This window comes from Elaeis guineensis, chromosome 2 (genome assembly GCF_000442705.2).
Source record: "Elaeis guineensis isolate ETL-2024a chromosome 2, EG11, whole genome shotgun sequence".
In the NCBI taxonomy this organism is placed as follows: domain Eukaryota; kingdom Viridiplantae; phylum Streptophyta; class Magnoliopsida; order Arecales; family Arecaceae; genus Elaeis; species Elaeis guineensis.
Window position 1 is genome coordinate 73,502,915 of NC_025994.2, and position 12,296 is coordinate 73,515,210.

General features: G+C 34.9%; 1 protein-coding gene across 1 annotated transcript; it reads right to left on the reverse strand.

Moving 5' to 3' along the window:
• Positions 1-1,351: 1,351 nt before the first annotated feature.
• On the reverse strand, positions 1,352-12,003 carry LOC105058435 (metal transporter Nramp6). Its single transcript, XM_073251847.1, has 4 exons — positions 11,315-12,003; positions 8,876-9,014; positions 8,122-8,772; positions 1,352-2,840 (listed from the first exon to the last, which is right to left on the reverse strand). The coding sequence occupies exons 1-4, from the start codon at positions 11,992-11,994 to the stop codon at positions 2,631-2,633; spliced, it is 1,680 nt and encodes a 559-aa protein (XP_073107948.1). The 5' UTR covers positions 11,995-12,003; the 3' UTR covers positions 1,352-2,630.
• Positions 12,004-12,296: the final 293 nt, after the last annotated feature.

Here is a 12,296-nt window from a genome sequence, read left to right on the forward strand (position 1 = left end):
ATACATGAAATTATATATATTGCTGAGGATGTCATACATATTCATAGGAAGTCATATATATTATTCAAGATATCTATATATTGATAAAAAATTATATAAGGCATCAGATTGTCATATATATTATTTAAGATGTCATATATATTCATAGAAAGTCATATATATTATTTAGGATATCATATATATTCATAGAAAGTCATATAACGCATAAGAAAGCCATATATATTATTTCGAATATCATATAAAGACACAAGAAGTCGTATATAATATTCAAGACGTCATACATATTCACAAGAAGTCATAAATATTGTTCAAGATATCATATATATTCACAGAAAATCATATAAAGCATTAAGAAGCTATATATATTTTTTAAGATGTCATATAAAAAAATAAAAAATCATATATATTGTATTGTTCAGGATGTCATATATATTCATAAGAAGTTATGTATATTATTCAAGATGTCATATATATTTATAGAAAGTCATATAAAGCATCAAAAAGCCATATATATATTATTTAGGATGTCATATAAAAACACATGAAATCATATATATTGTTCAAAATATCATATATATTCATAGAAAATCATACAAAATATCAGAAAGTTATAATGACCAACATGATATCATATAAAGACGTGAAAAAATCATATATATTATTCAAGATGTCATGTGTATTCACAAAAATCATATAAAGTATCAGAAAATAATAATACCATTCTTTTTTTGTTCTATGAAGAAAAATAATATTTTCATCGACAAAAATCTAATGAAAAGAATTGAATGACATTAAATATCTATCATATTATTAATGACGCTACGTAGTCCAACGTGATTGAATGATACACTCTACATTAATTTTACTGCATCACATACAATGCACAAAGAATTACTCATAGTGAGAGATAAAAAAAATATTATGATAAAAAGGAAGCAAGGGTCATAGGAAAAAGAGAGCTTTCCTTCTCTTTTTTTTTTTTTATTAAAATTTTGAAGAATAAGAAGAAAATAGATGAGAGATGAGAGATTAAAAAAAAAAAAAAACTAAAAATTTTAGCCACATCAATAATATTTTTTAAAATATTTTAAACCATGCTAGTGCTGATTTAAGCTACACGAGCAAAATTTATTTCACATAAACACTGATAGTTGCCACATCATACTTTCAATAAGAGAACTATCAAAATTATGCCTAAAGATAATATTAAAATAGTTTAAATAGTTCAGAAACTAAACTTTAATTTTTTTAAATTTAAAGATCTTTTAATAAAACCAAACTTAGTTCGAAAACCAAAACCATAATTTATCCCCTTTTTTTTTATATTATTGCTCATCATTTCCCATTATAATTATAGTATTTCAATGATTACTTTAATATTAAAACTCTTCTTGTGATAAATAATGACCACTGGAACAATTATAATGATTGATTGGGGTTTTGGTGGTATGAATATAAAAAAAGAAAAGAAGATTTAAATTCTAGTGCATCATGACTGCATACTAAATCAGAAACTAAGCCATTCTCTCTCTCTGGTTTTTTTTTTTAGCACATGTATCTGTATTCAGTTAAATGATGACCCGGGCTCCAGATATTCTCCCTTCTATTCAGTAATTTCAGTAGGTCTATTTTATATAAGAGAGACATATGCCAGCCAAATTTCTAACATTAGACTGATGCTACCACATTACACAATTCAGTGGATTAATAAAAGAAAACCTCCCTGATTTAGTCTATCTGCTGCTGCTTCTCTCATGAGTTGCAATTGAAACTTTGCCTGCCCCAAGTTGCCTACAGATGTGTTTTTATATGTTTCTTGGTATTCACTTCAATGATCCGGCGACCAGAGAAACAAGCTCCACGCTTGGATAAGCCACCTGATACCTGTCAAACAGTGAACAGGGTCATATTTCATCTCCTAGTGTAATCCTTCTCCATGATACGCTAATGGGATCACTCAAGCCTGCAACATATTAAGTAATAGACACTACTGTCACAAGCAAGCCCTGCTTAATTCATACAACTAAGGAATCTCTGGAAATCTTGGACTAGACTTGTAAGAAGTCATCAGACGCCAGCAGTGGGGAAAAACGAGAGGATAAAAGAAGATGCATTTAAGTGTGAGTTATCCATCAATCTGCTTTTGAGGTTTTGACAAAACCATGGCTCAGTTACAAGATTCAGTCTGCTTATTTCTATTACTGAAACTGTTTCTGCTTCCAATGCATGTACAAATTTTTCAACATAACAACGAATTCACCTGTGAAGGAATTACTTGTCACCTCCTGTTTCGTAATGAGAAAATTTGCTAGAGATAACTATTCCTAAAAGGCTTCTGCAAATAACCAGAATAACTGATCGAGTGAAATTGACATACCATCTGTGACCGCACCACTGGCCTCTTCAGCACAGTGGCAGAGTACAGTAAACCTATTGTAAACACGATGATGATGTGGCTGATTAGTTGACTGATCTGCAATAGAAAAACCAATCGCACAATATAGCTCTTGGAACTCCCGCAGCTTCACTGTATAACATTTCTCCAATCTCTCAGATATGGGATTGCAAACTTATTTTCTGTGTCTTCCAGACATGGTAGAGCAAAATCAATTCTCTTTTGAGTTCAATCCTCACGAGAAGCTCTTGCGGATTGCTGATGCCAGCCAAGTGGATAATTCACCACCATGCAAAATGAGATAAACTATAAATGTTGCATACACAACTATGGCAATGCACACAATAGAACCAAGCAATGGGCCATCTATTTCAGAAGAGAAGAATTCCAGCAAGAGGTAGCCATTGATTATTATTAGCAAAGCAGTGACAGTCCAGGTTACCATCTACAACAAAAAAGCAGGAACAACGTATAAGAACACCACAGCTAGTCAGTAATAATGTTTTAAAAATGCAAACATACACACAGCTCTATAAGGCATCAACATTCTAGTGCAGTAGCAGTAAATTACATACTACTTGAGATCAATATCATGATCTAATTCTGTTATAAAAGAAAAGAACAGTTAATGATAGAAAAAACACATAAATATATAAACATGGAAAAGCAGAAAGGTAGTTACTTGTCTCAGCTCTTAAACTAGAAAATTTAAAACATCATTACAGTTATGCCATTGGTTGTGTGGTACAATTCAAACTATCAGAAGTTCACATCCAAATTTTATGGCATAACTTCTCCAATGTCAACTCCAAAGTGAGATAGAAAGCATTACATTTGATGTAATCTAGTGCATTTTTGGCAACTTAATAGCATAATATTCATCACTTTGTGCTGGAATCAAATGAACCAGTTGGAATGACGAAACTTGCAAAAGATGAGATAATGCAAGCAGGCTTCCACAGTAAATTGTCTAAGACACAAACATACACCTGCACAAATTCACCCACGTGCATGCATGAACACATCCAATGCTCACACATGAATGCATACGCACACAGGCACCTCCATAAGTTAGCTGCAAAAAGTAGTCCTCAGACCCATCTAACTCAATTTGACACCACTAGGCCGTCAATTCAAGGTCCAAATTTTAACCTAGTTCAAGGTTCTAGTTTCTAGACCTCAACCAGACTATATAACCCCACACAAAAAGAACTGCTAAGGACCAAGTAAGAGCAAGGAAGTAAGATGAAAATTGTCAGCTTTATAAAATGAAGTCAACGAGATTACATCACTGCCACATGTCTAATACTTGTTCGACCGTCTTGTTAGGTATGTCGCATAAGTTTAACTCCTAGAAATGTTATCACGTATGGTACATCCTTACTTTTATACATCCTAGTGGGAAAGTAATTCTCTAATACTTAGACAGTTATTTAAGATTATAAAAAAAAAATGCAAAATAGAATAGTTGACCAAGCCAACTTGGTTTCTTAACACAAATTTATACAATTGTATTGGATATCAAATAGTCCGATCACCAAGCATTTTTCTTGCTTTTAGCATTAATTAATTTGTCTTGTAAGTCAAGACCTGTATGCATTATTCCTGCAGAAGTACTTTCCCATATAGATTCATCTCAAAAAGTTCCTGTTCACAAGTATTCCTTTAATAGCCTTCTTCATATTGTGAATGGACATACACGCTAGCAATTTACAGAGGCATATGAAATTAGATGATGCTGCTTACATGATCTATAATACGATACCATTTTAATTTATTTTCTGCTCTTTGCATGTCTTTCCAACATTTTCATGTTATGTTATTGGCCTTCCTTCAAGAAGGACTTTTTTATTTTCTTTGAATCATAGCCTTTTGGGTCTCCATACTCCACAAGACAAACCATGTAATAAATTGTGAATGTCAAATCCAGTAGGTTGAAGAAACTTACAGGATCTATGCATTAAAGTTAAAAATTAAAATTAAAACTACTTTGCAGATCTAGCTCATTAACCTGTATATTTCCAGATATATTTACATTCTAGCCTTGCAAGAGGGAATGTTTCTCTTTCCAAACATGTTATGTGCAACATTTCACATATGAAATACATATGCTGATATCCCTATATCCCTACTAATATTCCTATACATCTCAGAAATTAATTGATAGTGATGTAGGAAGTAAAACGTCAAATAACTGAATATCTAGCATCAATATAAAATTGGGTGCACTATAATACATCTTTAGTCACCTTTCTAATATAATTAAAGAACACAAACGAGCCTTAAAATATTTTGAAATTGACGGTAGTAAAGAAAAAACATTTTTAGTTTCTAAAGCAAACCTGAGACTTTTTTTATTAAAAGTTTATATGAAAAAAAAATGATTTACTGGGCAAGAGGGGACATATTGCCTTAATCCTTGCAGATGCCATAAGCTCTTTGAACTGAAGTTTTATTTACTATTGAACCTTTTTAAAATTTCTTTCGGGGAGGAAAGCCAACTGACATTTAACAGGTGCTTAACTCCCTGATTTCCTACGCCCTTTCCCTTCATGCAATTTTGAACATTTAGAATCACATATTTTTCACAGATTTCTTTTGACCATATTCATATTAAAAATAACCAACAGCAAGCCCAACACATTTTACTATAAAAAAAGCCAAGAATGCAAACAGACTTCATCACTTCATCAGTAAATAACACCTAATTGTATTAACTTAGTAAAAATGAGCATATATCATGCAATACAAGTACAAAAAGCAACATTTGGGATCAGCTATGGCAAGCCATCTTCTACTCATTCACTGGAATTTATCCACATATTTGTCCTCTGTGTGTGTGTGTGGTGTCTGAGAAGTATAATGAACATGCCCCCATTGCAAGTCAAACTCCCCCACCACCAAAAAAAAAATAGTATGAGAAGTGAGAAGAAGTGTGCCAACCAGCTGAGACAGGTCCAGTTGGCAATTTCAACTTTTACTTAACATAAGGGTATTGGGAATGTATGCCACAGGTCCCTATATACTATAGAGACCCACAAAACAGAACAACACAACTGAATAAAAGACAACAAAATCATCCTTCCCCTTACAATAAATAATTTCCAGAGAGAACCAAACGTGGAAATATGAGAGAGAGTGAGAGGAAGGGATGGACGAGGGAGCCGAAAGCAGTTGTCTAATTTAAATCACCTTTAAACCAAACACTTTGTTTGAAAGTAAAATTGGAAACAAACTTTTGAATAAAATTAAAAATAATACAAATAAAAATAATTTTTTTTTTAGAATCATATGCCATCATGTTCTTGCTTTACAATGCAAAGAAGTGAAATAATATGTACTCTAACTATTTATATGCGGACTTCAGCTGAACCACGAGTATGCGATAGTTTGGAAAATTATGATGCAAATTTTTCAAGAAACATCAGTTAGTCAAAGGCTGATTTCAGCACATCTCTCTCTCTCTCTCTCTCTCTCTCTCTACATGGTCTAAATGGAATTCAGTGCTTGACGCCTTGAAATAATTAACCATCACTTCCCATCAAAGTGCAAGGCTGCAAACGATTGAAACAACCAGTTCTTTAACTAGTTAGCAGTGAAATTCAGTTAAATAAAATCGAGGACACAAGTTTTTTGCTGACAGTATATATCACTATTTTTTTCTTCGAGATAGCCAAGAATTTTCTTCTTTTCTTTATTTTCCCACCATTAGTAGATGCCACTTTAAATAACTGGTTTTCAAACTAATGATGGTGAATTCTAGTTTGACTATAAAAGAGCATGGTTATAATGTTCCTGAAGGTTTACAGTGTTTTCCTCTTCCGAGAAGCAGCAGACAGTTTCTTTTCCGCAAGAAAACATACAAGAGCGAAGGAAGAGGAGGAAGACAGAGCACACAAACCGGTCGCAAGGGAAAAAACATAATGTTCCTAAAAACTCATGACAAGTATGAGGAAGAATCCTCAAGGATGCTTCCTTTTCTTTCTCCTTTACTTCCCACATAATATATCCAAGAATCCACCATTTCTAGAAAATAGTGACTTTAACAAACAACTTAATAATAGATTGAGAATTTGCAATGTCAGAAGAAACGTGCTATATCTCATCCTCCAGGACATAATAATTGTTTAGGAATATGACTTTCATCAAGAACTTAATCTTTAAATATAAGACCCTCACTAAACACCTACTGACAAAATAGCTTGAAGTTACGGAGTACTGCAAGGTTCTGTACCATTAAAACCCCCAGCTAAGAATTGAATACAAAAGGAACGGGCATGAGCACATATACCTACTAGTGCAGCTATTATAGCTCCACAGCATAGTGCACAAAGGCACACGAAATGCCTAGCATTATTAATAGTTAAAGCATTCATATTTGATGGACTGAAACAGTCCATTCAGATGACAACTTAGTTCCTGTCTCTGTTGTAACAAAAAAGGCACATTAGATAGAGTTGCATCCAGAGCAAAAATCTGTAAGCATGGTTTACCTAGATAGAGTTTCCTGGGTTTACAAAACATTCCATTAGGTCAGAGTTCTTTTGAAACTAATCTATAAAGCTAGCATGCGTTATGTCTTCGTCCAGAGCATATTTCAGTTGTACCATATTCCAAAAACAAAGTTATGGCTGTACATCAAGCCAAATGCTTTTAATACAGAAATGCATGTTAATCCGGTTAAAGTTTTACAAGTCTCTGCATGTAGCAAGAGAAAGATGAACTTCAATCTGCATGCTATATCAAATATGTTTACAGTCAAGTAGGGAGTCCAGCAAAGAAAAACTGATTATACATACACATGTGTGTGTGTGGTGTGTGGTGTGATGTCTGTGTGTATGTATATATAGTTATAAACCCACTAACCCAGTGTTGTCAGTTAAGATAAAGTTTGACAAGCCTAATTAATGTTTCAATAAATGTTATTTCCATACTAGGGAGATCCTTTTCAGTTCAAGTTGCCAGATCAACTTCCATAAAGTACCAATGCTATGGTATATGCAGGGGATTTAAATTATATAACATAATGAGCTAGTTGTATTCAAGGTTGACACAAAAGACAACATAAAATAAATGCCCAAAATATGGATGCATCAATGTGGAAGGACAGGAAGCAGTGCTGATAGATATGCTAAAGCAACGTAAGATCCATGTAAGAAATTCCACAACACAAATCCTAGATCCACTTCCAATTGTTTTATACTGAGAATAGATGTACTTCTAAACCTAAAATTTGATGAACAAAACTAACAAACGAGGTTCAATTTTAGTTAACACTCTTGCTACTTAATATGTTCTGCACAATTTGCATAAAGATTCATCCAAGTTTATGTGAAAAAAAATGATACATTGGATTAAATATTAAAAGAAAAGCCAAAATGCATGAAAGGGAAGATTTGAAGATTAGCAAGATTCAATCATCTGTAGGCCACTCCTCTTTTTTTTGAATGATTTTGCTACTTCCAGAACATTAAAAATTAAAGAAAACTGTCTGCCATAGCTACCTTAGTTTTAGACTAGATGTATAGCTCTCTTTTAAACTCTAAAACTGTATACTGGAATAATGAAACTCTTTTTAAGAAGATTAACTGAAAAACTAAAAACCACTGGCTAGACAATAAATAAGAGGCAAGGAGCTAGCAAAAAACAGTCACGAAGCAAAATATATGTTAGAACAACACATACTTAAGTAACAATTTAATAGAGGAATTATGTTCATAACTTACTTGAATAATAGGGCCAATTCTAAAAATTCCCATAACATGCTCCTTTGATACCAATGTAAGGAGTGGGATAAGCGCAAATGGGATCTGAACAGATTGCAGCACATTGAGCCACTCATTTAAAATATCCAATGCAGAATCAGACGTGTCAAAAAATAAAGCAACAATGATAGTCGGCACAATTGCAAAGCTTCTAGTAATCAATGCCCTGATCCATTTCTTCAAGCGAAGATTCAGAAATCCCCCCATGATAAATTGTCCAGCATAGGTGCCTGTTATCGTACTACTCTGCCCAGCTGCCAATAGCCCAACTCCCCAGATGTAAAGAATAGGAAATAACCCTCCACCATACTTCTCTTGTAGAAACTGCCCAGCATTCTCAAGACCTATACTGTTAGCTTCTTTAGTACCATAAAAGTCTTTTGCAAAAACTGTTGTAACAAACAAATTTATTGTGAAGGAGATGATCAGGGCCACAGTAGACTCTATGGAATAATAATTTAATGCTTCTCGAACATGGCTTTCTTTGTTAGGATCAATCTTTCTTGATTGTACAAGAGCAGAATGCAGAAATACATTGTGCGGCATAATGACACAGCCCACAACCCCAACAGCCTGCCTTATGGTTTTTGAGCTTAGTTTTGGAACCAATACCCTGTAAAGCAACAAGGGATCCGCTGTAACTTGAAGGGCTTGATGAAGTAAAAAAGGAAGCAATACAAGAACAAAAGGGTCTGTATAACAAATTAAAGTGTCTACCAATCAGAAGCTCCTTCCCACTGGGCTTGGTTTCACCAAACATCCAAGCAAAGGAAAAGGCCATCGTTGCAATGAGAAATGCAAAAACAGCTTCTAGCTTCCTCACACCATAGTTCTCAAGAAACAGAAAAATAAAGCTGCCAATAAAATAGTGGATGTAAGATCTCCATTAACAATGTTATGACGTACCTTAAATGCTGATGAAAGAGAAGTAGGGCTTTAGACAATGGAAGTGGTTATTGCATTGACCATAAATCTATAGGATATTCTATCTCAAAAGAAAATCATCTCAACTGTATCAAAAATATGAGTTTTAAGATCTCAGAATACTCCATTCAGATTCCATTAGTCATTTTTTTTATCACAAAAATACCATCTTGCTATGGATAAAATACATGAAATGCCTACGTGGGGACCATCTGTGGCTGATATTAGGAAGGATTTGAGAAATGAGATCAAGCGAGTAATATTTGAATATTATTCAAAATTCAATACTGAACCAGCCAAAATTTGGAAATTCCACAAATAATTGATTTATGCAAGGATTTCAAATGAGGCATCGATTTTAAGACTTAAACAAAAAAATTGCTAATCTATTTAGGAAAGAAATTTTTAAAAAAAAAAATCTAAAATTCTAGATGATTTTAAGACTTAAACAAAAAAATTGCTAATCTATTTAGGAAAGAAATTAAAAAAAAAAAATCTAAAATTCTAGATTCAAAAAACTAAGACCCTTCAAAAGGGGTCACTATCTATCTGGATTAAAATAGAGTGAATATGGGCTGGTTGTAAAATTGAAGAAAGTTGTGGTGTAAGAAAATTTAGAAGTCATCATCAGAATAAAGAAAATTTTCTATTAAGGTTCACCGTACATGTGCATACCACTCCATACCACTATACTAGTACCAAATTGAGATGTGGGGGATGTATCGAGTCTTGGTACGTCGAGCTATACTCATTTCAGGTGTACTAATACTGTACTAGGATAGTATCGATATCGCGTCTGATACCAAAATGGCGAACCTTATTTCTACGATATTTATTTAAGAACTAGACTAAACACACCGCTATCTATTTAGGAAAGTAAAATAAACTGAATATACAAATAATATTTTATAGTTGTATCATAATATTCTTTTTCCATTTTTTCTCCCTTGAAAGTGCATTGCATGTGGTTGGTCACTACTTTAATCCAAACCTTCTTGCTGGCTCTTCAATGTGGTAGAGCCCTATGGTTTAAGTAGCAGGGTACCAAGGGACCTTATCAAATTTGTACTTCAACCAAAAATTCTTTCACAAGTCTTATACTCTTTGAAGGATGCCTCGCTTAAACATTCTTATAAACATCAAGATTGGAGGTGTAACTAACAGCATAGACTAGACTTATAACTGGCATTAGCTTATAAGTCTTGCATTTTTAATGGCCGAGACTCTAACTGCGTAGTAAAGTTTACAAATCACCAAGCAAGAAGCTATAAAAAGTGAAATTTATCAAATAGATCCAAGTTTCTGTCCAGGTCTTGATAGGATTAAACATAAAAGATACAACTTCAAAACAAGTTAAGCTTAAACAATAATGCATGATTTAAGAAGCAAAGCCAAATTATATCGAACATAATAAATGACTAGATCAGTTTTAGTGTTAGGGTTGAAACTGGATTGGATACCAGCATATCCATATCCATATTTATTTTTTGTGACAAATACAAATACAGACACCGATATTATTTGGATGCAAAAATTCATTTCCATATTTGTTTTAAACAATTATGGATACAATTCAGATATTAGAAGTATGGAGATAATTAGGAATATAAATTGGATAATTAAACTTTATGATCATAGAATCAAAGATATTACTGAATAGATGACAAATCAAGTTTTAGCATGTTTATATGGTTATATATTTTTCTTAAAAATTAATAAGTGCTGTATAAAATTATATAGGATTATAGGTGGATTCGGATATTTGGATATGGATCGGATAGCTGTCTATCCATATCCATATCCATATCCATTTTTCTTTGATGGATATGGATACAGATATGGATATTAATCGAATCCTCCAATTTTTGTCCATATTCAGATTGATTCAGATATGAAAACGGATTTGAACAGATATTATCCATACCACTTTCACACCTATTCAGGGTGATCTTAGTCCTACAAGAGAAACAGAAAACACACACACGTAGAGGGCTTCTTATGACGCATAATTTCAAAAGTCTCTATCTTTTTAACAAGGAGAAATAGACAGACAAAAAAATCCTGATAAAAAAGCAGTCATAAATTAAAATAGAAGAACAAAAAGCATGAACTTAGCTTCCATCTCATTCAAAGAACCAAAACTCCGAAAGAAGGTAGAATTTTGGCATCCAAAACAACAGGATCCGGCACAGATCTAAACCAGGAGAGAATAAAATACCCAGATCCTCACCAATCCATGGCGGTGATAACGACCCCAGCCCAAAGCGGCAGCACTCCGTGGCTCAGAATCTTGATAGCAATAGCGCTTCCGATAACCTCCTGTATATCAGCCCCAATCATCGCCACCTCCGCCATGAACCAGAGCGCCAGCCTTGCCCAACCGGGATACTCCTCCCGGCAGAGCTCCGCCAGGTGCTTGCCCGTCGCAACCCCCAGCCTGGCCGACAGCATCTGGATCAGAAGCCCCATGGCCGTGGCCCAGAACAGCAACCACAGAAGCGAGTACCCGGCGATGGCGCCGGCCTGGAGGTCCCCTTCCAGATTCCCTGGGTCCAGGAAGGCAATGCTCATCAAGAAGCCGGGGCCGGTGAAGAGCCAGAGCTTCCGCCAGGAGAAGGGCGGGACGTCGCCGGCGTCGTCGTCTTCGTCGTCGTCGTTGGAGATCCGGACGACGATCTTCTCACGGGCGTCGTAGGCGCGCTCCTCGGTGTCGTCTTCCTCGTTATTGGAATTGGTGGAGCGGGAAGGGAGAAGGGAGCTCTCCTCCTCGTCCATGGGTTGGGAGGAGTCCATGGGGGAGAGGACTCGGAGAGGGAAAAATAAGGGCTTTGTATCGGTGTTGGGAGAGGGAAGGGCTGGGGAAGTAGGAGTGGGGACGGAGAGATCTAAACCCACCGCGGGGGGAGGCATTTGTTGCTTCGGCCTAACCAGCGATGTACGTCCTCCCTCGCCTTTTGTAGACGTCTGTTTTTACCATTTTTTTTAAAAAAAAATCACCGCTTTAGTTAACGACGGATGAGGCCCACCTGTTTCTCCATCACATCTAAAATCCCTCCATAAATTCATCCTATTGCGCGTATCTTGCAGAAGACGAATAGGACCATATATTGGGTTGCACCGTATATGGAGATCGGATCTGAAGGTTGTACGATGCCTACTTCTAGTCCCTGTAAGATTTTTTATTTTTTAATTTTTTTAAATTATATTCATAG

Coding starts and splice junctions, on each gene's coding strand:
- LOC105058435 (XM_073251847.1), bottom strand. CDS start 11,994: ATGCCTCCCCCCGCGGTGGGTTTAGATCTCTCCGTCCCCACTCCTACT. Junction 8,773..8,875: donor GGAAGGAGCTTCTGATTGGT/AGACACTTTAAT, acceptor TTGCTTTACAGG/GTATTGGTTCCAAAACTAAG. Junction 2,841..8,121: donor GAATTGGCCCTATTATTCAA/GTAAGTTATGAA, acceptor TTTTTGTTGTAG/ATGGTAACCTGGACTGTCAC.